Raw genomic sequence first — 24,899 nt, forward strand, 5'->3', positions numbered from 1 at the left:
CATGCAATTTTGTTCAGTTTCTCACCGAATAAATTCAAATGATTTTCTTAGGCGTGAGAGTAGTAGTTGCTCATTGTTTCCTTAGACTATCTCATGTGATTTATTTTCGAATAGGCAAGAAAAATACAAATGCACTATGAAGTTTGTGTCAGACACAATAAATGAAATCTTTCAGTAACTATAGGTGACATTTGTTGAAGAGCTTTCTCACTAAGCAACAAGAGAACGCTTGTGGGAGGAAGGAGACATTCAAATGTCTATTCCTCCGAATTAGGGTGTCCTTGGTCATGTGAAATTTTCTTCTTCTCTGTATGCGAGAAACCTTGATATGTTGTACCACTGATTTTCGCTTTCGGGATGCAGGTAGAGGAACATTATTCAGCTATATTTGAGCCAATATTTTGAGAAATGTTTCGATTTCTTTTTTCTCTTGACTTTCCCCTCCCCCTCCCTGGGTCCATTATAAATATGTGTTATTGGTCTTAGTGTTTATTTTATGTATATTCATCCCAACACGTCCTTTCCTCTGATATCTCTCTCGACTTTTCTTCTTTCACGCAGCCTGAATTTATAATCTGATATTTTTCATCCCAGGCAGTCCAAAAAAATGCAAAGCGTCTCTTCTCCACCAACATTGGAAATTCAGCCAAAACTAGAGCCACTTTCCCCGATTCCAACACCGCCGCCAGCAGAGCAGATGCCATCACCACCACCACAAGTTTCGAAAGTTCCCATGGCCATAGTCAAGCCTGAATTCTCATTGGTGCCAGTCCGATCCGGTGTTCCAATTTACCATCTTGTTCACGAAGGACCAGCCCAACCTGGATGGGAACTCAAGGGAGAATGGACCACTTTCAAGATCAACGAACCAATCTATTACAAAGACGACTACTTCATGCTCAAACACAATCATTAATAATCGATTTTCTATAACCGCTATTATGCAATTCATCGTTGTTTTCTATGTGCACCTTTTGTTTTCAATTTCTCTTTCTGTAGATAAATTTCTTCGGTAAGCAATTCTGTCTAAATTTTGTTTATTTTCGGAGAAAATTTGGTAAACAGTTTTTCGTAGGTACGGAGACTCTAGATTTCTGACGAGAGAAAGCTTTGTAGTTGGGCTATTTTTAAAAAGAGTATAACAGATATTGTAGTGCTTAGCTGGGCGGAAAATACAAAAAAAATCTTCCTCTCGCTTATCGTCGAAGCTTTTTCTCATCCGTCGAATAGAGTACGTGGGAATTCAGTGGTATAAATTTGCGTTATGGAAACTAAGAGCTTGGGAAAACGTTAGAATTGAACAAATTCAGGTTTTCTAGAACTGATAATTTTTCTTCCAGCAACTTATTCCATAAAAAAAATCGAACGTCCGCCAACTCGAAAACAAACCGCATATGTAATTTTGTCAGCGAAGGGCCTTTTCTGATTTCTGAAACTTCTAAGAGCTTAGAAAAACGTAAAAATATAATAATTTGAAGCTTTCAGCACTTCTACTAATCTAAATATCTAAAACCTTTTTCACTACCCAGTCATCCTTTTTCACTACCCAGTCATCCTCACGCGAGACTTCATCTGTTATCTTAAACTCCTTTTTCGAATATTCATCTAACATTTGTCCTCATATCTTCTCATTAGTACAACTCCCTTCTCTCAGTATATTAGTTTCCCGCACATCTATTTCACCGAAAAATGGAGGAGGAAGAGCCTCAACCCATTATTGTTCCTCTTCGCTTTGCGCCATGGTTCAGAGAACGGAATATTGATTTTGAGATCTTAGTGAGGGCACAAACATATAACTTTGGAATAATAAACTACAGTATTTCCAGAAAGAAATCCATGGAAACTATGTGAAGTGGAAGAAGCACAGCATCGAAGAAGACGTGGACATGGTGAGCCGATTATTGAACTCTTTCATCATATAAATGTTTTCAGCCAACATTAAAGTCAAACTCCCGGTCAGCCGTACGAAATCAACTTCTTTTCTTTATATGCAAGTCAATCGAAAATATAGGATTGATTGATCTTAAACCTGCGTCACAAGAAGGGAGAAACAAAATCCTCGCGATACTGCACAAACTTTAGTCAGCTGAAACACCGATTTTTCTGGAATTCAAAGTCACTATCAATCCGTTCAACTTTTACAACTCATGGAACCGATTCCATTGAGAACCAGTTGGTTTTTTCCTCTTTTTTTACTTCACTTATCAATATGCCCATGTGATTTTTTAGTCTTCATTTTTCTTCCCTTTGAATATCATTCATAATTAAAAAAAAATTTTATATCCCGTTTTTCCAGATTAAATTTATTAAAGGTGGCTCGACCGCCACTATTCAAAACATCTAATCTCAGTTTATCCTTGTTTTTATTTCGTTTTGAAAGAAAACGAAGATTACCACTATCGGAATCCTCTTTCGTGCATTTTTGGGGGAGCATTCAACAGAATGGCACAAACGTTTCAATTGAAAAAGAAGAGGGAGGTGCGGCGCTCAGAAACGAGCAGGTGTGCTCTCGAGCTCGTCGGTAATCTGGACTAATTAGGGGATTGATTCTAGAGAGTGTGCTAATGATCGTCAACAAAATAGCGAAATTTTTGCATTTGAAAGAAGAGAAGCGGAATGAAATTTCGAGAACATTTATTCAACGGTGGATTAAGAGGAAAGCAACAAAATAATTGTGACAGTTCATTTTTGATTGGAAACGATAAAAATTGTTGTAGACAAAAATGGTGTGAACAGTTCATTTGAATATTTGACTGCAAATAGACCGACACAATTGTCTTTTTTGAACAAATTTCGTAATAATTTTTTTGTTTATCACAATCCTCGCCAATTCTAAACAAAAATGAGAAATTTTTAACACTATTCTGTTCCTCCATTTTTTAAAACAAATGCATTACATATCAAAATGTTCATAGAAGAAGATATGGGGAAATCGTAAGAGCATTATTCATTCAATACCGTACTCTCTTCTTATTAATTCGTCCGAAAGAACGCAGCATCAGCCTCGAGTTCTTCGCGAAGTGTTCGGGTCATCTGGTGCATACAGCAGATGAGTCGGTCAATGTGTCTTCGATCCCGATGGCGGAAGCCGCAGGAGCCAATTTGCAGAATTTCGCGGACTATTTCTGTTCTTCCCATCACCCATATCGAAAGAGTAGAGTGTCGAAGTTCCTCGATTTCGAACTGAAATAATCAATATCATTTTAAAAAAGTTAAAAAGTTCGAACTAGTCATTGAAAAAATAAAACACGAGATTCGAATTTTGTTTTCATAGTCAGGTTTTTTGGTAGTAAAAACTTTTATTCTTTTGTGTTCCTTGTTACATTGCTATCTTAACATTTCAAAATACGCTGAAACCAGCAATACGCTTTTCAATCCTAATTAATTTTTCTATAAAGTATTTGGCTACTCTGATCAAAGTGTTAGGAATGGTCTTTTCGAAGTTTGTTGGAATGTCCAAAAATCCGAGTTTCCAACTCTCGAAAATTTGGAAACTCGAAATATGCCGATTTAGAAATATTCAGAACTTTGGAATCCCAATTTCACACCACAAAAGCGCGAAAAATTGATGAACAAGTTCAGAAAACGCAAAAAACAGTATTTTTGTATTTAAAAATAATTTTCAAATTTTTCGGAATTTGCAGAATTCTTGGAATTGTCAGAATTCTGATTTGCGTTCCGAACATAGGTGATGAATATCTGGTTTTTTGACAAGGTCAGGAGCAGACTGAGATATGCCAGACTGTTCACCGTATGAAAAAGTTAGCAACTCGTAAAAACAGTAAATCCCCACTATCTTCATTTCATAATACTTACCAAATTAGCCTGGGCGTTTACGAGCTCTTGGAAGAACCACCGGTAGAGAAACTATAAATATCATATCGATCAAAACATACATTTCTAATGAACTGAAATTTCTCACCATATCTCGTTGAGACAAGTTCCTGCGATGAAATCGTTCGGTGATGCGACGAGGAGTCTGGGTGCTGCAATCCGGCATAGTGAAAAGAGAGAGCGAGCAGCGACGGTTTAGGAGAAAAATAAGACGACAGGAATGATCCGATCTCACGAAAGAGCCAAGTACACAATCCACTGATATCTTTAGTTGTAAGGAATAAGAAGAAAAGCTGTCGTTAAGTAAGTTTGGAGAGAGAGTGAAAGAGGAGAAAATGCGGATAATATGTTAGGAAAATTTTCTATAATTATAGTTTATGGAAGTTGTGTGTTTGTTGAGATCTTACACTCAAAAGGTTTAGCTAAAGAGGGGGAAAGTTTTAAGTACTCTATGGCCAATATTTAGCATGAGTTGTTTGAAATCTCGGTACAAAAAAGATATCTGAAAACGTCATCAGGAAGAAAGAGATGGCAGGCGAGGACTAACATAAGGCTGAAAAAAAGATACTGAAATTCGAATCATTAAAATTAATAGACCAAAGTCGTGTGCTTATTTTCATAGAAAATAGGCATCCCTTTCTACCTGAAATAGCGGGTGAAACTTGCTATATCCTTTGATTGTATAGAAAGTTTGAAGAAATACTTAAATACTTCACATATTTGAACAGTCAATTTTTTAAACATAATCCTTCTGGAAAGACAAAAATTGGGACGGGGTCCGTCTTTCAAGTTACTGCTTTGAAACTTTTGAAACTAGATTTCCCACTTAATCTCTGTTATCACAGGTACACGAAAAAAACTTAAAACCACAGGTAAGAACTGGAATACACAAGTCCAAGTTTGGTACTTACGCGGACTCTGGGTGCGAATATCCAAAAAACTGAACAGTATGCAGAATTAGATTCACGAAAAAACTTCGAAACAATTATGTTACAGGTAGGAAAGTAAGTTGACACCCAACTTGACCAGTTGAAATACTTTAAACCTCTTATAGAAGGGCCATTTCATTCTTGATTTTGACCCAATTTTTCTCGGTTCCAGTCAAAAATATGAAAAAGCTGTCACTGGATAAACTTCTGATCATAATAACAAAAATGTTTTCTCGGTGGATACATTTTTGATGTCTTGCATAGGAGCCAAGAAAATTAGCCCAAACTTAAGAGAGGGTAGGAGCTCCTGATATCGCAGTTTTGACAGTATACCATGTCGTAATTGCGGCTAAAGAGAAGTGTTTCTGACAAAATATGTTTTTATGTACCGTTTTTCTCCACATTCTGGAACGAGCAATTTATTCTGATCACCCTTCCACCCATTCTCCGTCGCACTCTCAATTGCATCCTAGAATCACCAAATAAATTTCACTTTTCTATTTTTTTTCTCATCAGATCTGTTGACATACCGTACTCCAGACACATTTGAACAAAAAAACACAAGTAACGATTTTGTTTTCGATTTCTTTCCGCGCGCGCGAAAAATAGAAGTACATATTTCCCAGCTCGAGGTTGTTCTGCAATCTGCGCTCACGTCAGCACACGTGGATTAATTAAAACATTTTGGATTTATCACAGTAGTTGAATGCGTTTGAACCACGCGTGCCTTTTCTGTTCTATTCAAGAAACCAAAAATACGACGCTTCAATATGCACTATCACTTTTTCCCTCCCTCCCTCTCTTTTCCCATCTTTGCCTCCAATTCAAAAATCTCTCGCAAAAGTGCACTTTTTTGTTCTGTCTGTTCCCTTTTTTTTTGCTACACTTAGTTCTCATATTTTGAACGTTAGTAAGAACGGAAAGTCAACATTCTGGGTTACATTTTCTTTGTTGGTGGGTGTTGATTTCTTCTTTTTCTCTTGTTTCTTTTCAACTAAATTTTTGTAAAAGAACTGTTCTCATGATGAGAAAAAAGAAAAATAGTTTCTTCGATTTTCGAAAATGTATTCATACAATCGATTTTATTGTTTGAATCATTTTTCAGGCTTCCTCGCGGGAAGCGGGATTTCAGAAAGACAAACTGGAAATGAGAATAAGTTAATACAGTTGGATCGATCATTTATGAGCTTATCGGTTGTTCCTCTTTGATCTCGCCCTTCTCTTCTTTTATGATTACTCTGTTTTCTTCCTCACTTTCCAAATCCTTTTGATCTTCTTCCACCACTTTTTCCAATTTCTTCGGTGCATCCTTTACCGTTATTTCTTTTGGTTGCGCCTCTTTTTCAGCCTCTATCCTTCTATACTCGTCTACTCTTTCCTTGATGATTGCGGCCATCTCCTCTCGTGCCTTTTGTTTGAAATAGGCAGCACCTTCATCAGTTTTAGCGAAAGCCATGCGAGCGAGGTGACGGCGGAGTGGGACTTGTTGCTTTTCAAAGGCAATGAGGCCTTTTTTGAAGAGACTGACTGTAACCATGAAGTGCTCTGAGCGCTTGTTCTGTAAATGAGGGAAATTTAGCATTTTGACGCCACCAAGAGCTCCAAATTTTTCACAAACTGAGAAGTTTTGAATATCTACTTTTTAATGGGAAAATTTTGCGTGTCTGTCTCATTCTTTTACTTTTTTTGACTTACTGGTAGCGGTATGTAGTCATGGTCAAAGGAACGTTTCTAATTCATGTTGTGCTAGTTGCTCTGGCTAATGGGAAGCCTAGAGATATCTTTGGGGCTAACTCTTCCGCTGGGTAAATAAGCCATACCCGTGCACTTTGGGGTCAATTATTTCGGTTTTATATAAAAGCTATCAAGACTCTGGAAACTGATAGAATATCAAAGGCATCATGATAAATAATTTGTCGGTTGAACTTTTCTCGATATCCCTCAAAGAAACCGAAATAGTTGAGCTCAAAACTCCCATAGATGATAGCATTATAATGAATCAAATATAGTATGAATGTATTAGAAAAATCATGAATTTTTTCAGTGAAGAAATAAAAAAAACAATAATTAGTGAGTGTTTTGAATTTTGATTCTGTGGCGAACTAGAAATGTGTTAATGATTTTTGTGATTTGCATATCATTCATTTCCAGATTGATAAAAACGCAATTCCGCCGCCAACTTCTCACTAGTAAACTCACTAGTATCACAAAAACATTTAGACCCCATAGCCATTTGTTTACGAGTAAACGATTTCGCATAAATATGGAATGGTTTCCCGACACCACTAAAAACGTATGGAGTAGAACTTTCTTGATGGGGGATTCAAAAGTCAGTGAGAATTTCAAAGGTTTCTATAGGTGAGTTTTTTTCTGCCAATTTGAGAAACTTTGGTATTGCTTAGTTAAACTAAAATATACGTTTCTGGACGTTGATTCAGAGTTCCCAGACCCTTAGATGTTAACAAACCTTGCCTGCTTTTTGAATTTGTGGGATTCCTTCAGCAGAAAAACTTTGGTTCAAAAGTTGGAATCGCCCTGTCAAATGCGCTAAGACATCCAGATTATCAAATGTTTAAAAAATCTGATTAGGTGGCTGAAGTCAAGAATACAAATTTTCAAACAGCAACTAGGCAACAGAACTTTTACAATTTTTCATGTTTTATTTTTTGTGGAAACGAGATGGTGAGAAGAACCCACTTTGTGAGACCATCAGAAGAGTGTGGGTTTTTTTTTCAAAAATGGGCGGGACCGATTTCAAAATATATTCAGATCATTTTTAGGGCTATCAAGTTTGACAAAAATATTTATTCCTTTTGGCAAAAACCGAGGGACCATTCCACATGCCGTACTTTCTTTATAGAAGCCCACGTTACCCCTTAGTTTTGAGCTCATTTTTGTAAGAGATATCACGATTTGATCAGCAAACAAAATATATTTCATAATTTCAAAAATAATTCACCAGCTAACCACTCTTTCATGTCTCTCACACAAATTGAAATTTTTGAGCCCGGAACTGATGATTTCGGTGGATCTCTATTAGAGGGATCAAGGTATATTCAATTCGAAAAGGAAATTTTCTCCTTATCTGACATCCCATTCCAAAAGTTTTGCTACTCGAACGAAAATCTTTTTTTCTGATTTTGTTCTGGATTTTTGTTGAAAAGACAGGTACGTTTCGCAACAAAATGTATTAATGCATAGGCTAGTACATTTGTGAGACGTAAATATCTCAACAGCATTACTCGATTACAACAAGAGCAGACGCAGGCGTTCGTTAGAAGAAATTCGGTTCCGTTGTTGTGCTTAGCCACATTTCTTGTAAACTGACCTTGTCCTTCTCGTGTTTGGCTGCTGCCTGCAAAGCCTCTGTTCTCTTGATCATTAGATCGTTGATGAAGATTGCGTGGTCCAGTAGAATATCTCCTTTTCCGTTCTGCTCGATGTTCTCGTGCTGGAATGACATCCGTTTGAGAGGAACAATTTTATTTGAATTGAAATTCGTTTTTTCAAAACTTAATTTGTGTAAAAAATTCGTTCTCGAAGCCTGACCTTAAACGAAAAATGGGAATTTACTCACGCCTTCTTTCAAGTGCAGACGGAACTTAACGATCAGCCGCTTCAGACAAGACTGAAAGAATTTTCTTCAAAATATGGCTAGAAAACCATAAATTTCTCACAATATCGTTTTTGGTAAGAAGTTTTTCCATTCGCATCTCGTCAACATTTAAATTGAGTATAGAATCTTCTGCAAACTGTTGGTGGTAGGTCTCACCCATGATGGATTCAAAGTCGGGAACCATGATTACTGAGATCTAAAAAAAATTTGGTGGAAGTAACTAAAAATTCGGGGTAAAGGAGAAAAAACAGGGAAAGTAAAGGTCGAAGAAATTTGAAAAATCCAAAAGTGGACCTTCTTTGGAAGATCGTAGAAAAAAGTACTTATTATCTAGAGGAGAATTTTGTGATTCAGAATTTAAAAATGTTGAATTGAATGAATTCGTAAAACATTCATAACGTTCGATTTTCCAATTTCAAGTTTGAGAAAATCGGATCGAAATAGTCGAAATAGACTGCCGTTTCGAAGATTGAGGAAAAAAGTATAAGAGTCCGTGCCTCCGTTGCCTCCTCTAAGTCTCAAAGTGCATGTCGATCCATTTTCTTTTTCTTCTTTTTCCCTCTCTTCTTTCTTCCTCCTGGCGCCCGCTCCACCAGTTGACGCGGGACGCTATCTCGCCAATCCTCCAATTCTATTTCTGCCACTAAAGAAGATGAGGAAAAGAAGAACAAGAAGAAGAAGAAGAAAAAGAAGAAGAAGAAGATGGAGAAGAAAGACGATGACCGCCGGTGTCGCTGGGAGACGCTGGGAGGGTGCAAATGAAAAAAAAAAGAAGAGAAGGAGATTTTTGTGTGAGAGTGAGAGTGAGAAGATGGTTGGTTAGGCGAAGAAAAAAAGAAAGAGCTATTAAAACTGACCTGGTAGTTTTTGGGTGGGAGATAATGAATCAAACCGACTACCGTATTTCCTCTAATAGAAGCCCACCTCTATTTGAAGCCCACCTCTAATAGAAGCCCACCCCGCGAGGTGTTTCGAAAAATAGAAGCCCACCCTCTAATAGAAGCCCATGGGCGTCTATTCGAGAAAATGCGGTGGTAAAAATTTCAGAATTTTTGGAACTGGCATTTTAGAACTTAAAAATTTCGCAATTTCTGATCTACAGAATTCCTGAATTTCGAATTTTGAGATTCTGGAATCTCAGAATTTCATAAATTTCGATTTTTGGAGTTTAGAATTGCAGAATGAATACCTTGAATTGAAAAAAAAAACCTCGAAGTTCAGAATTCTTAACTTCCGAATCGCAAAATTTCTGATTTTTTGAACAAAATTTTTTTGAAAATTATTCATTGAAAAATAGAAGATGTTTATGGTTGAATACCATTATTTGGAAAAAAACATTTATGTTGGAACACGCAATTTAGAACATGAAATTTAATTTTGTGAAGGATTAGGTGTTTACCTAATGATCTACTAGGTCAAATTGTGATCTATGATTAAGATCTTGAAGAAGAACAAAGGCGTCAATAGTTTTTCGAAAGTTCAGTACCTCCTTCTTTTTTTTCTTGATCTGTCGCTTTTTCGGAGGAAAAGAATAGAAAATTCGTAAAAAAACAGCTGTCTGAAAGTTTCAGTTGAAGGAAATTGCTGGCCTAAGAATGAGTTAGAAAGACCAAGGAGCACTGGGGTGTGCGAGGAAGCGAGCACCAGCTGGTTTACAAGAATTTATTGGATGAAATAAGTACAACAAAATTACAAAAAAGGGGAATTAAGAATTTGGAAAGTAAAATAAGGGAGATTTCTGTGCTTTATTGATTAGGAGATTCGGGGAAAAAATACAGTATTTCCTCTGATAGAAGCTCACCCAAACCGCCAATTTTAACTCATTTATTTTGATTCTCGTGAAAGATATACAAGTTTTGTCAACTGATAAAATATTGATGATATCATGATAAAGCATTTGTCAGTGAAAAAGTATTCGATATCTCTCATAGCAATCAAGATAATTTAGCTCGAAGTGGACGGTTCGGATGGGTTTCAACTTAAGGATTACGGTAATGTCACTCAATATTCGTGTAAAACATTAAATGAGAATCAGAAAGATCCAGAATACTATGGGCTAATCGAATTTCCCAAAAGGTCATAAAATACCTCAAATAATATGAAATTCGCAAGAGCTTTGAATATCCCTTCTTGATTTGACTTCTGGTACCGCTTCGGATTCGTACAAATCGTATAAAGATAGCGTGAAAATATAACAACGATATTTAAATTTTCACCAATTGAAGAGAGAGTCGAACTTATGAGCCCACAATTAGGGTGCCGTGCAGATACCGAATGAACCACATTGCCGCAAATTTAACATTTATATGGTCTCCTCTTATTGAACAAAATATCGCCTTTCCTCTAATAGAAGTCCATCCGAACCGGCAACTTTGAGCTCATTTGTCTCTGTTCCTGAGAAATACCTCAAAAATTTGTCAAATGATAAGTTATTCATCGTAATATCAGCAAGATTTTATTAGTTGTCAATTTTTTTGATAACTTGCACAGGAATCAAGTTGCTTTAACTCAAAGTTGACGGATTGGGCAGGGCTTTTATCAGTAGAAATACGGTATAAATATTTAGAGAGAAAATTAGATTTTACCGTATTTTGCATTTCAAGGAGAACCCGTATTTTTAAGAGAACAATTACTGTCTTCCTGCTTTTAGAAGCTCATCCATACGTATTGATTGAGCTTTTTCAAGAGCTCACTTACTGACTTTGGCATTTCCTGAAACAAAAAGTGCAGAACCGGAAATTAATCCAACTTATCAAATAGAGGTTTCGCTACAATCCATTTTTCTATTCTACAACTCTTCTAACCTCTTGCAAAGCTATCACTACTTTGATTTCTAGCAAATTGTTCAAATTCTTTATTCAATTAGTTCAGTTCCCGTTTTTTGAAGAATTTAACACCAGCTGATACAGCGAATGATAGTTCCTCCTTCTGAATGGTAGTCTTTTTTGTTTCTACATGACCTTCCAATTAGATTCACCAGCATCTAAATAATTCAGCTAATTAGCAACTTTTTATGATAATCAGAATACCGCTATCAGAACCGAACCTCATTCTTTCTCTCATGAATTTATCCAAATCTTTCGGTTCTTCTTCTTCTCCAGAACCAACAAAATGAACCAACAGAATGTGATGTCACAAGCAGTGTCATTTCTTTTCAATTGTTCTCTAATAAAGCTAATTAGACGCGACTGTCTGTTCTGTTTCATGTTAGTGCAGTAGTCGAGTAACAAGTATAGAATAGTGAGCGAAAAAGTGCTCCTCACCCCAAAAGATTGTTATAATACTATTTTATGACTTTCAATGGTTTCCGATTTTATTCTTCTCGTTTTTAAGAGTTCATAAAAGTGTTTCCTTTTCCAAAGAAAAGAATCTTCAGGGTACACTTTTTTAAAGAAAAATCACGAATTAAACAAAAAAGAAACATCGCGTGAGAAGTCGAATATTCTGTCCCCATCCAGAAATTGGATCCAATTAACCGAGTTACTGGAATAGTGTCTGTCTAATCGCTAGACAACATCTCCAGACAGGACCATGGTCCAGACAAGCTTGTGTGACCCTTGAACACATAACCGTCACGAGAAATTTGCTTATACAAGTTGAGGAGTATAGAGAGACAGCGTCATGTGTTTTCCAATAGAAAGCCATTCCTATTTTGGCGCGAAAATTCGAAAAAAAAAACACTTTCTTGTCATTTTCATTAATTTTGGCTACTATTGTTTTCTGTAAAACTTTCATGAAAACTTTTCAACTTTTTGAATAATGTATATAATTGAGCATTGAAAACCACATTCTACGTAATGTTTTAATTTCCGGATTATCGTTTCTCTTTTTTCCCATGATTATATTTTTCGATATAGCTTTTGAAATTAAATTTTCATACATTAATAGGATTTTTTTAAAGGTAATCATGTCGAATGACTGCAAACTGATCAAAGATCTTCGTGACAAGATCTCAAAATTGGTCGCCGTGGTAAAGGAGCATCGTGCGGAGGCCAAACAAGTCAACGAGCCACCGAAGCCGGAAGAGATTGAAATGGAGGTTTTCTACAGACGTCCGGTAAGCTAATTTTTGAATTTGAGAGATTTTTTTAAATTTTTGAATTTTCGAATTCATCAGTTCATTTGAATGACACTAACTATTGAGTCGTGTGTAAAAACTGATTTCAGAAAAGAAAAGAAATTCCAAGTTTCAGAGGAATTTGTCAAATTTGGAAAACGTTTGGAATTTTTAAATTTTGAAATATTCGCACACGCTAAACTTATTAAATCTTTGGAATGTTAAAATTTTCAAAGCCCATACGAGTTCATCGAATCTCTAAGAATTCGAGAAGTTCGAACACTAGAGTTTCCTTTTTCTCTATTTTTCTGGAATTGGCTTTTCATGGTCTCAAAGTTCATGCTACTTCATAATATTTTTGAAACTTCAAAAAACCTTTGCAATCGAAATACAATTGCTGTTCAAAGATTCGCATTGTTCAAAAAACAATGACTCATGAAGCCCAAATTTTCGTAATTGGCCTCAATTTTTTGCATTCATCGATACAATAAAACCGTACTCATACTTCAGTTAGTGACCATCAAAGAGCCAGCTTACGAGGAGAGATGGAGTGTTATTCGTCGTCGTCCAGGAACACCAACCGCACCGATCGACATCATTTATCCAGTCCGCGAGCAAGACTGGTAAACGGTGAATTTAATCTCTGTCTTTTCTGATTATCGAATGTTTCTTCCAGACCTTCCTCAAATTAATTAAACTCTGCCTTATCGTGATGCAATGCTTGTACACTTGCAATAACGTCAACAGCTTTAATTACATATCTCGATATGTACCATTTCTTGAGTTGACACTCTCTTCTCTTTCTTTGTGTTTCATTTTTGATGAAATTTTTGTTGTTCTCCTTTTGTTTGTTACAAAAGAAAATAATTTCTGAATGTCAATTAAAAAATGTATGGACAGTAGAACCCATATTTCTGAACAAAAAAAACAGAAATAGTGAATATTTTAGCTTTTTACTTTATTGGGAAAAATTCAAACTGAACGTACATAATAAAGTAAGTTAGGCGGATATTATAAAGGATGTTGAGAAGCCAACTGAAAAAAGTGACGAAAAATAGGGTAACATTGTGCATTTTTTGTAGGAAAAGTTGTAAACCCGATTTTGGAAAATCTTATAGGAGGGATGAGAGGACATCAAAAGATTATTTTCAAAAAATTGTGAACGGGAAGATGATTCACTGGCAAGAAAAAACCACTGGAAGATTTTTCTGCCAAAGAAGCGAGAAAATAAGAATTGAGATTCAAGACAAGTCGAGGTACTAACATTCCGAGTTTATGGTAGCAAAAGTTCTGAAACCAATATTGGAGAACTTCGGAGGAGAAACGAGAAAACATCAAAAGAATACGCGAAAAAAATAATGACATGAATTGGCGAAAAAATTGAGAACTAGGAAATTGGGAAACTGAAAAAAGAACAAACAACAAAGTAAACGGGAAGATACAGAGGCGTCATTGGCGAGAAAGAAATTCGTTGGAAGATTTATCTGGCAGAAAAGCAAGAACGGATATATAGGAAGTGGAGAAGTGAATCGAAAATTGATGATTATTAAAAATAAGATTCTAGGCTAATTGAGTATAAACATTGTGCATTTTTGGTAGGAAAATTTTTGGACCGATTTTGGAGGATTTTGGAAAAAGGATGAAAAAACAGCAACAGATAATTAAAAAAAATACTAACATGAATTTTGAGAAACATTTGAGATCTATAACATTGAGAAACTGCTTAATGGAAAAAAACCAATGACAAACTTAACCGGTAGAGACAGAGGTGGCCATAGGCAAGAAAGAACTGCATCGGAAGATTCATATGACGGAGAAGCAAGAACGGGCGCGGAAAAGAAATATCTGAAAAAACCTCATTTTCACGCAACTAGTGACACTTCTTAAACATACCTTATTTTTTCTTGGAGGATGAAGCTGATCCGAAAAAATGTTTCTTGTGAAACTCGCTGTAACCATAATTGAAGAACAGCTCGGTGCCTTCTTCCATATCTTTCAGAGCATAAAATCCGATCACCACTCTACCATTTACATTCATGTTCCGGACCTCACAGTTGGGTTTGTCTGAGTGGTTTACGAATCTTAAATTGTTACCAGTTCTCATGGCATCCACTCCTGTCCCAAGACCTTGGCCGGAATCTGCAAATATAAATGAGATTCCTTTGAGAATGAGAAATTAATATCTCACTAAAAATGTAACTGCATGAAAAGTGATACTCTGCTCCTCTCCGTTCAATCTCTTCATCCGGGATTGATTCTCCAACATATTCGCCGAGGCATTCATGTTTTTTGACGGATTGTCCAAGGAATGCTCCATTTCCTTCAATCTGTGGCACTCCTGACCTCTTAACATGGATCACCACCATTGCTCCTTTCCCCAGTTCGGCATTCATGCATGGAGCATTTCCAGAAGTTCTTGAACTCGTATTACACGTGAGTGGGTTGCATTCCAATTTCAAGAGCACACAAGGACACGATGATGTTCCACAAGATTGTCCATCGACCTCTCCACAATTGCAGCCCGGAAACTTTATTCCGCAATCGTATCTGCACTGGCAAGCTACAGTGCAGTATTTATTGCATGAGCAATGTGGAACGTTCGGTCCACATGACCCAACGTGGTTGCATGGGGTCAGCGGATGTACATTTAGGTCTTTCTTCGTCCACACGGCTGAGTAGAATCTGTTTAGCCGTTTATTGAAGCCCCTGAAATGATATTTTGATAGTTAATAAGGGAACATCAAAACTTGTAAATCCACATTTTGATAAAAATTTCAGGATAGGTTAACAATAAGATGTCTGAACAACTCTCAAGTTTTTTTTATTCGCTCGCCAGTTTCAGTACCAAAACTCGCTTTTTCAGTGCAAAACAGCGATTTTCAAAGACGATTATCTCAACTTCTAAAACGTTCCAGAGCATGAATTTTTGTTTTTTTTCTTGAAGTTGAAAGAATTTTCATATGTAGGGGGTTTTAAGCCCAGAATTTCCCCATTAGCCGATTAGTTAAAAATTGTCAAATTATGAATAAAAACTCACTTCTGGTCATCCTTGTACTTTTTCATTGTGGTCTTATACAATCGATCGTCTGGAATTGTGGAGTTATCCATGAGCAACTCGAACCATTTTGCACATGTATTTTCCTTGGAAGTTCTCGCATGTTCGCAGAATCCCGTAATCCACGTTTCTGATCGGAGCAAAAGATCGTTCAGAAAGGCGGCTGTTTTGGAGTTTGTAACTTTGCTTTTGGCGACATACAGTAATACATCGGAGGGATTTCTCGAATCCAGTTTTTTGAGCATCTTCTCAAAATATCCTGGTGAAAGATCCTTGTAGCAGTCATCCGAACATCTTTCGTCATCCTTCTCAATTTTCAAATTCATCTGCTTCACAATGAAGTGTTGTAGAACTTCTGGCTCGGGGAGTTGTGGGAGAACTGGCAGATCTTCAACTTGTTCTTGTGCTTTCCATCTCTCCAAACCAACCAACGAGCTGTCCTCAGAAGCATATTTGCGGCAGAGTTTCGGGAACATCTTCGAGATTTCGAATTGCGTTCCGATGTTGGGGAAAACGCAATGAATCGCAAAATACAAAAGATCCGCGTTGGTTGTTCCGGGAATGAGCCGCTTCATAATTTCGAAGAGAATCTGTTCACTGTGCTCATGTTCATCGAGCCTGTATCCATGGACACCGTTCTCATAGGCCTAAAAATAGATTGTTTTTTGTAGTTCATAGCAAATAATTCACACTTAGCAAAAATTATCAGTAATACATTTACAGAAACTATATCTCAACTCCTTTTCAGTGAGAAAAATAACTAGTTGAAAATGAATGTTTGTTTAACTGATACAAACTCGAAAAAAGAAAATCGAAACTTTGTTTGATTTTAAACAAAACTTATGGAAAACGGTGTCTGAAGCATAATTTTTGGACAACTAAGTTAGCAAAAAAAAGTTCCACCATTTATAAATATTGTCTAAAAACTTTTCTATTGTGTTTTATCTAAAAACCAACCTCGAGGATTTGAGAGCGGACGAGTTTCACATCTTGGTTTGTGTCCGGGAAGTTGGAAAGCTGAGTTTCAATGAGGCCATCAACGTTGGAGATTGTCGGGAAGAAGAAGTTCAACGGTGGATTACCGTTACCATCGGTTGGTAACGCTTTGGAGAAAGAAGCTTCTACTGGATTTTTTTTGAATTTCCGATCCTCCACGTAGTTGTCCATCGACATCTCAAACATTGAGTCATCATCCGAATCCTCCATCTTCTCCTCATTTGGTTGAATTTTGTCTTCAGCCAAAAGAACAGCAGCTAAATCGGGATTGGTAATTGTTTTTCCCTCCTTCAGAACTTCCACTGCCATCTTCGATACTTCCTCCACCGCCTTATGAATCTCATCCTGAGTTGGCATGTTTGATCTATAGAAACATTGGAAACCAATTTCTTTCTCGACTTCATCGTCCTGGTTTCTCTTCACTTGACGTACTCGTTTTTGCTTTCCTGGCAATTCTTCGGAAGTTGTGGCAGTCTTGCGTTTTGGGGCCATGTTTGTGAATTCAATAACACTGAAAAGAGAGGACTTGACATGCCGAACTTAAAAACAGAACGATAATAAGGATGAACAAATAAAGATTTATACAAGGAAAGAATACGACAGGCAACGCAAACAGTGTTTTTAGAAATCTAAAAAAAAAAAGAAAATCATCTATTTAATTAAGCATCTATTTAATTCTAATTGAATTAATTCTAATGAATTTCGCCAAAACTATACAGTACCGGTCACTATGATATACAAAAACGTGTTTTCAGTTGATTTCGAGCATTTTAAGGAGTCTGGAGCTCAGTTGTCAAGTTTTTTTTTTTAAAAACAAACTAGATTCAAAACATTGCATTCACAAATTTTTCCTAGTTTTCAGATATGTACCGATTTTCAAAATAATCCCTTGTTCACATTAGTACAAAAATGGGCGGAAAGAGGGATTTTTCAGAAATTGACAAATAGCTGAAAAACTAGGAATTTTAAAAAAATTCTGTGAATACAAAGTGTTCAATCCAAGTCTGTTTTACACCCTCCATACATTTCAAAGCGATCGGAAACTTGATAACTAAGCTTTGGACTCTCTAAATAGATCAAAGTTGCCGGAAATCAACAGCGAAATAAATTTTTATACATTTGTTATTGACCGCTCCCCTAGTACAGACTGGAAGTTTGCTACTGTAAAGCCTGTATTAGAAGGGCCCCTTTAATAAGAATTCCCCTCTAATGGGCCCTCCGAAAGAAGCTCGGAAAAATAGAAGGGCCCATGTAATAGAAGGGCCCCCGTAATAGAAGGGCCCTCTTTGAAAAAGGTTTCCCCTTCAAAATGTGCTTTGAAATCAGAACATTTTCGTACTTTTACAGCGGAATATATTCCGGGAACTCCACAATTTAATAGAAATTTATTGAAACTCTATTTTTCGATAAAAATCTTGCTGAATTTTGATAAAATTGGCAGATTTTCGTGAATTATGAACGAAACTTCGTCGAGTTTCGATGCAAAATTTTGGAAAAAAACTGTCCAGAAAAATAGAAAGGCCCTGTGATAGAAGAGTCATCCGGAGACACCTTGGCACAATAAAAGGGCCGGCCCTTCTAATACAGGTTTCAAGTGATTTCACCTTTTTTTGTGGAAAATATGTCGATTGAATGTAAACAAAGTATAGAAAATTCAGCTGAATCAGAGTAGTGATATAGAATTTACTGACCACAGATGAAACTTCTGTATTATAGTTGACACCTGTCATGTACAAAATCATCTAAACAAGATACCGTAAACACTTTAATAGAGGCCCACCCTGTACTTGCACTTTGAGATCAATTGTCTCAACTTCTGGAAGAGATATCAAAAAGCTGTCAACTAATAAAATGCTTTTCATAATTTAAACAACATTTTATCAATTGACAAGTTTTTGATATCTCTGATAGAAACAAAGATAATTGAGCTCAAAGTGTGAGTACAGGGTGTATTTTTATTAGAGTGTTTTCAACCACGTGGCGAAACCTCCAGAAATAACATGTCATTGACATTTTTGTGTAGTTTAGCGGATATGTATGAATTTGCACGAAAAAAAACCAACTACAAAATGGACGCTCGAATTTCGTTTAGTAGGCTTAAAATTTTTTCAGTATTATCAAACAAAATCTACTAAATTTCTAGTTATCCTAGGTTGACATTTTTTGCCTGAAATAGATGGAAGTGACAAATCTTAGGCCGTTACTGTAAATTCATGTTTTACAGGTTCTCTCGAAAATAATCTTTTTTCAATCTCACTAATTTCTCGTGTTAATTACTCACTCAAGTACCCGCAGAGAGTAGGTAGAATGGAGCATATGGCAACGTCGGTGGTGGCGAGATAAGGCATATACACATTTGTGAAACTAATGAACGTTTTTGGACCACCTATATTGATTATCAAATAAGAAAAAATATATGAAGTCCAAAAATAATGGAAGAGAAAAAACTTTTGTAGCAAAAAAGTTGAGCTAACTTCACGAAATTATTATTATTTAAAAAACGAGAAACTATTACTGACTTCTTGTGAACACGAATGAAGATCCGCGGAGAAAATGAACAAGTATGAATAAGAAACTGATAAGAAAATAGAAATGCAAAGTTTGAAAACTAGTGTTTCGCGGCGGAAGGTTCTGATCAATAGGGCGCCTTTGTGGACATAATGCGCAACACTTTTATGGTCAAGAGAGAAGGGGAACTCTGGCAATGGTATTGAACGGGGTGACACACACCAGATAATATGCAGTGGGTTGCGCTGCCTATCTTCCCAAGTAAGAAAGAGAGGGGAATGTGGTGCGAGATCACTCATAAGAATAGGAGAGACGGATGGCAAAAATATAGGCGGGATTAGAATATATACCTAATTTCTCAAAAATATGCATCTGGAAAGTTTGTGTGACAAACAAGATTTTAGCCAAAACCTAAATTCCAGAAAAATGCAACAGTTGCTATTCTCTTGGACCGGGAATAAATCATTTCAAAAACTTTCCAAATGCTTTTTATGCACCATTTCAAGGAAGATAATTTTGACAATCATACCGAGCTCCTGTAGAGACTTTAAAAATTCATTTTCAAAAAGTTATTGGATTTTTATTTTAAAAATCCACTAATTGGCGGAGCCACGATAGTTGAATTTTGTTCCATAATTCTTACAAGGGAACTGTTTTTAGAGGGGCGTTGAGAATTTGCTGTGAGAAGTTCTATAGATGTTAGATGACTATTAAATTAAAAAATATCAAATAGGTCAATTCATTTTGCAATTTTTGTACAATTCAGAAATCGAAATCCCGATAAGCTGTCTGAAACCTTCACCTCACTTTTTTTTCCTTGTTTTATACTCAAACTACAAATCTATCGTTTATTCAGAGAAATACCAGATTTTTACGGGCACAGAGAATTCAGTTTCTTAAATCACAATTGATCATTGACTCTGAGCCATTTTAAAAGAGTCTCTTCTGCATTATCAGGATTCACTTTAATTTCAACCATGAAGATATCCCGGTGGAATTCTCGGCAAGCTTCCTCATATTCTGCCATGATTTTTTCACTTTTTCCTCCCTGAAATCAGTTACAATAAATGTTGTTCGCTCTTCCATTCTCTGAATAACTCACAATTTTGTACCAGCGTGTATCCAAAGCGTAGGCTCTCTCAACTTTTCTACGTGAGGCTTCAACGGATTTTTTCAACTCTTTGTACGCGATTTCGCGAGTAGACCTATATTTTTTCGCCTGAAAAAAGATACGAAATTTGAAATTTAATTTCAAATGAGTCTCACCAATCTGACTATGACAACACTCATTTTCATGAGTGTTCGGTAAATGTCCAGATTCATTTCTGGCGTGATCTGTTTCATCATCGGAGGAGGATCGCGTCTAGGGGCCAGAAGTCGGGTGAGGAAATCCATCATCGTGGGCACAAATTCAAAGCATACTGTAAAAAGTGGATAAATGGGAAAGAAAGAACGCGAAGAACGAATGTTGTTTTTCTTTTTTTTTTGAGAATGTACAGAAAAATTGAGACATTTATGTTTTGAAATTGGACCAACAGGTGGTGATCTGCTGGGTACAAAATCATTCGGAAGTCAAAACAAAAACCATGTTTTTAGCATTCCAAAAAAAAGTATGAGTTTTTGACATTATTTGAAATCGGACAAAAAGAAGATTATCAAAAAATAGAGAAAAATAATGGAAAGGCTCAAAAACCTGACGATTCGAAAAGACAATAAACATTGTTATCAAAAATAATGGTTTTTATTGAGAAACTTTTGTACCCAAAAAAAAATGAAATAAGACAACAGATTGAAGGACATTGAGTTTTTGTTCTGAGATCAGCAAAGTATTAAACCGAAGTCGCCATGCAGGGGCAGTCCATTCCACAGTCGACGATGCGTGAACTGTACAGATGATTCTCACATATCAGCACGGCGGCCGGATCCTGGTCTCCGAGTGTGTCCTCGAGCCAGGTGTTGATAACATTGAGGGCTCTGGAAGGCATCATTGCAATCTCCATTTTGAACATCATCGAGTCGTAGGCTTTCTGGTGTTGCGCATATGATTCGAGAAGTTTGGTGGTTCTTTTTTCCTGGAAATTCTCTGAGATTCTATAAAAATTTAGACAAGATTTGCAAGCTTATTTTTTTAAAAACCATGTTTGACCTATTTCTACAGAAAATGTTATGTTTAAGAACGTTTCAAGCATATTATATACGGAAAAGCGTTTCACGGCTGTCATCACCTTATCCAAATTGCTCAGCAACCGACTTCGTGGCCGTCTAGCGCTCATTCACAAGTTTGTCTACTTAATGAGCTTTGATACACAGAAGTTTTTCAAAATTTGTAACCTTTGAAACCTTTCGGGAAAAGAATTTTTTTCGAAAAAACTTTGAAAATGATCTTAATGCAGGGATTTTCGGAACGGAATTCGGAATTCCGAAAATTTCGAAAATTCCGACCGGAATAATTCCGAGTAAAAATTTCGGAATGAAATTCCGGTCGGAATATTTCCGAAAGATTTTTCGGAATGAAATTCCCACCGGAATTTTCCCGAAGCATTTTTTTGGGAATTAAAATTTTTCGAGTACAGTATGCCAGGAAAAATTCACCGGCGGGTCTTGAACAGAAGTAATTTTGCTATTTTTTTGCGCTGTCGAAATGTTTCTGTCAATTTTCGAAAGATTCCTCCGTTTTTGTGATGGGAAACTGAAATTTCAACTGTAAACTTCGAATTTTGGAAAATTCCGAAAGTTCCGAAATTCCGAAAATTCTAAAATCGGAATATTCCGAAATTCCGAAAATTCGAATTTTTGAAAATCGGAAAATTCCAAGATTCCGAAATTCCGAAATTTTTAAAATCGGAATTTTGCGAAATTCCGAAATTCCGAAAAAAGCCATTCCGAACATCCCTGGAAGTTCAATGGAAGAATCTAGCACGTGTCGACTACCCGGGGGGATTCGGTTGACTAATTAAGCAGAAAAACATATCAATTTGCAATTACTCATTATCGAAGAAAACATTCTTATGTAGAATTTCACAAGTTATGATTTTTAACTCACCGTGGTGAATATTCCGGCTCCATGGCGGATGACCTTTTTCAAAGCCTTCTTGGTGTTATCGATTGTTTCCATAGTAACACGATAGATTGTTTCGTTGGTCAGAATGAACATTGCATTCTGAAAAAAACAAAGTAAGCTATGTGGATTTAGAATAATACAACTCACAGCGCACATTTTCTTCAATTTCATCTGATGAAGACGATTTGACTAGTGATATGTCTCACCGGCGGCTCCTTTGTCATTTCTTCCTCATTCCAAAGTGATTAGGTGGAAAAAGGGAGAGGAGAGGAGCCAAATTCAAATTCTGATAGAGAGATAGAAGAGAGCGGCAGAGAAACGAAAGTTGCGGATAGAACAGGTAAGCTAAAAATCACTTTGAAAGCTAGACGTTCTGATTTACGATGAAGCAAAACATGTAACTAGTGACTGAAGATATTCCAGATAAGAAACAAAAATAACAAAACGAAACTAGGTGGATATCTATAATACACAAATACGTTTAAAGAGAACATTTTGAAAGCAGAAAGCTCGTCAGACTAAGAGAGAAAAGACAAGACAATACGAGTTTTCCGTATTCAAATAGCCAAAAAAGAAAAGTGCACTATCTTCTTTTCTGTGTCTCTTCTTCTTGAGAATAACAACTAGGAAACAGGAAACATTTTTAACTTTTTATTGATTCTAAAATGTTGTTTGTTTTGAATACCATAGAGATCCGACAGACTGTATCAAGAGTGTTCAGAATATGAAAATGAAACACTCCAAACCGTGCATTATACTCGTCCAATGCGTGGCACATCATACAAATCGTGGGAATCGTATTTTTCTGATTCTTCTTCTTTTTCTCAAAACACGATATCGATGCATGTTTCGTGGCTGGCTGGAAAGGAAAGCGAAAGACTACAGATCGACAGAAGCGCAAGAACGACTTTCGGACTAAGGAACTGAGATTCTGAAAACTTCTGCAAAACTTAGACACTAAATTTTTTGAATTACAAATTCATCTCAAAAACAAGAAAAAAAATAAAAACAGGATCAGGGGAACAGGGACAATGAATGTAACAATTATTAAAAAAGAGCGAATGCGGGAAAATTTGAATTATTAGATGATGATCTCGTCACTGCAGTAGAATGCTGGGAGATTCTCGTAGGTGACCTCGACACGTGGCTTCATGATGTTGCTGTAGATGGCTTGGGTGTAGGAGTTGGTTGGGGATCCAGCAGATTGACGGGACACGGCAGCAGCAACTCTCGCGGCTTTTCTCTCCTTCTTGCGATCCTTGTGTTCTTGAGCGGCCTTCTGGGCAGCATCTTTCTTGAGCCAGCATTCGATAAGGTACTCGGCTTTGGACGGCATCATCTTGATGTCCATCTTTAGAATCATGTCTTTATATTCGTCGTGGATCTTCTTGTAGAGTTGGACAAGATTGTCGGTCTTGCTTCCCTGGAATAACGATTTATTTTGCAGTCGAGACTTGTTTTGCAGAGTAAATTAACACATCGATTCTCAATCAATTCAAAAAAGTTATAAATTCACTTACCAACTTATAACGGCATGGTCCTCTGCTGATGACTTTCTTCAGAATCTTGATCGCTTTGACAGCACACTCCATGGTGACACGGTAGATGGTCTCGTTGGTGATCAAATGCATGGCAAGCTAAAAATGTGTTCTTTATAAAAATCTTCTAGGTGTTTTTAAACTTGCAGCGCTGTACTTTCTTCCTTTCATTCCGCGGAGAGTCTCTTTGTAGTTGCGGACGTCTTCCTTGGTGATCTCCATCTTGGTAACGATCGGGGCAGCACTAGTGGAAGAACCAGAGGAGGACGAGGAGATAGAGGACGAAGCAGAGGATGAGGAAGAAGAGAAGAACATGTTTAGTTGATTATCTGAAAATGAAAAACTTGAAATATGAATTTTATCAATAACAAGTATGGACCGGAGAAAAGTGAAGAACCAGCCACTGAGCGAACCGAAAAAATGAATGAATGAATGACTAAGTTGGGTCTAGTGAAGTCCACCAAAAGTGGGCGGAGCGAGCAGGTGCACTGTGGGTGGAGTGATGGGGTGAAGTGTATACAAAGTGTGAGTGACACCACCACCTGGCTGTATAGGGTCTACCCCTAAAAAAACTTTCCCAGGGACCAAATTTTTTTTTTGTGGGAATGTTGTTGGGAAAAAAACGGGAGGGGTTAGTCTTGAAGGTCGAATTTTTTGTAATTCGTTCATAGAATAAAAAGAAAAAATTCGAATAAAGTAAGAAAAAATGAGCGACACACGTTAACAAAATTTTGAAATCTATTCCCGTTCGTCTGGAACCCAAAAAACGAGGGCGACCCTAAAGATGTTGACCGCACTGTATCTGTGAAATGAGAAAAAAGAGCTTCTAATTGAATACATCAAGTGAAAAGCAACGGGTTTTGTTCCAAAAGGAGAGCATACATTGTCTAATGAGATAGTTTTGTGGGTGTCAAACTTCGAAATTGGCGATGGAACTGACATACAGTAAATAAAAAGTCATGGCTGTTGAATTTTCAACATTTTTTTTCTTTTTTCTGGATATGAAAAGCAAATTGCAGTGGTCTTTTAGCATATTTTCGATTTTAGTTTCATATTTTTTCAATCTGTCGACGATTTTCATCGTTTTTAAAAATGTAAACCAAAAACGAAATGGATTGAAATGATGAAAATCATTGAAAAAATATAAAATCCGGTAAAAAATTGAAGAAATTAATAAGTTAAGTTACAAACAGGGTCACAGAACACTGTAGTTCGCTGTTCCACTTTTAAGAAAATTTTGTCGAGATATCCGCTACGAGCATTGGAAAAGATTAATATCTAACATAAGTCGTAATTTTTCAAAAC

At 36.6% G+C, this 24,899-nt stretch overlaps 7 protein-coding genes across 7 annotated transcripts; 2 read left to right on the forward strand and 5 right to left on the reverse strand.

Moving 5' to 3' along the window:
• Nucleotides 1-607: 607 nt before the first annotated feature.
• Nucleotides 608-916, forward strand: CBG27901 (the record flags this gene model as incomplete). Its single annotated transcript, XM_045240152.1, has 1 exon — nt 608-916. One exon carries the CDS (start codon nt 608-610, stop codon nt 914-916), a length of 309 nt encoding a protein of 102 aa, XP_045097899.1.
• Nucleotides 917-5,943: 5,027 nt separating this feature from the next.
• CBG27902 lies at nt 5,944-8,563 on the reverse strand (the record flags this gene model as incomplete). Its single annotated transcript, XM_045240153.1, has 4 exons — nt 5,944-6,321; nt 8,092-8,214; nt 8,341-8,391; nt 8,441-8,563. 4 exons carry the CDS (start codon nt 8,561-8,563, stop codon nt 5,944-5,946), a joined length of 675 nt encoding a protein of 224 aa, XP_045097900.1.
• A 3,723-nt stretch (nt 8,564-12,286) lies between these two features.
• Nucleotides 12,287-13,063, forward strand: CBG00164 (the record flags this gene model as incomplete). Its single annotated transcript, XM_002645221.1, has 2 exons — nt 12,287-12,436; nt 12,947-13,063. 2 exons carry the CDS (start codon nt 12,287-12,289, stop codon nt 13,061-13,063), a joined length of 267 nt encoding a protein of 88 aa, XP_002645267.1.
• A 1,267-nt stretch (nt 13,064-14,330) lies between these two features.
• CBG00165 lies at nt 14,331-16,979 on the reverse strand (the record flags this gene model as incomplete). Its single annotated transcript, XM_002645222.1, has 4 exons — nt 14,331-14,575; nt 14,625-15,142; nt 15,474-16,138; nt 16,449-16,979. 4 exons carry the CDS (start codon nt 16,977-16,979, stop codon nt 14,331-14,333), a joined length of 1,959 nt encoding a protein of 652 aa, XP_002645268.1.
• A 2,917-nt stretch (nt 16,980-19,896) lies between these two features.
• On the reverse strand, nt 19,897-20,318 carry CBG27903 (the record flags this gene model as incomplete). The annotated part of the gene is made up of 3 exons (XM_045240154.1): nt 19,897-20,043; nt 20,098-20,214; nt 20,262-20,318. 3 exons carry the CDS (start codon nt 20,316-20,318, stop codon nt 19,897-19,899), a joined length of 321 nt encoding a protein of 106 aa, XP_045097901.1.
• A 506-nt stretch (nt 20,319-20,824) lies between these two features.
• CBG00167 lies at nt 20,825-22,212 on the reverse strand (the record flags this gene model as incomplete). Its single annotated transcript, XM_002645223.2, has 3 exons — nt 20,825-21,067; nt 22,039-22,155; nt 22,204-22,212. 3 exons carry the CDS (start codon nt 22,210-22,212, stop codon nt 20,825-20,827), a joined length of 369 nt encoding a protein of 122 aa, XP_002645269.2.
• Nucleotides 22,213-23,137: 925 nt separating this feature from the next.
• CBG00168 lies at nt 23,138-23,687 on the reverse strand (the record flags this gene model as incomplete). Its single annotated transcript, XM_002645224.1, has 2 exons — nt 23,138-23,479; nt 23,577-23,687. The coding sequence occupies 2 exons, from the start codon at nt 23,685-23,687 to the stop codon at nt 23,138-23,140; spliced, it is 453 nt and encodes a 150-aa protein (XP_002645270.1).
• Between the last annotated feature and the right edge of the window lie 1,212 nt (nt 23,688-24,899).

Source organism: Caenorhabditis briggsae, assembly GCF_000004555.2.
Source record: "Caenorhabditis briggsae complete genome, chrX, whole genome shotgun sequence".
NCBI classification, from domain to species: Eukaryota; Metazoa; Nematoda; class Chromadorea; order Rhabditida; family Rhabditidae; genus Caenorhabditis; species Caenorhabditis briggsae.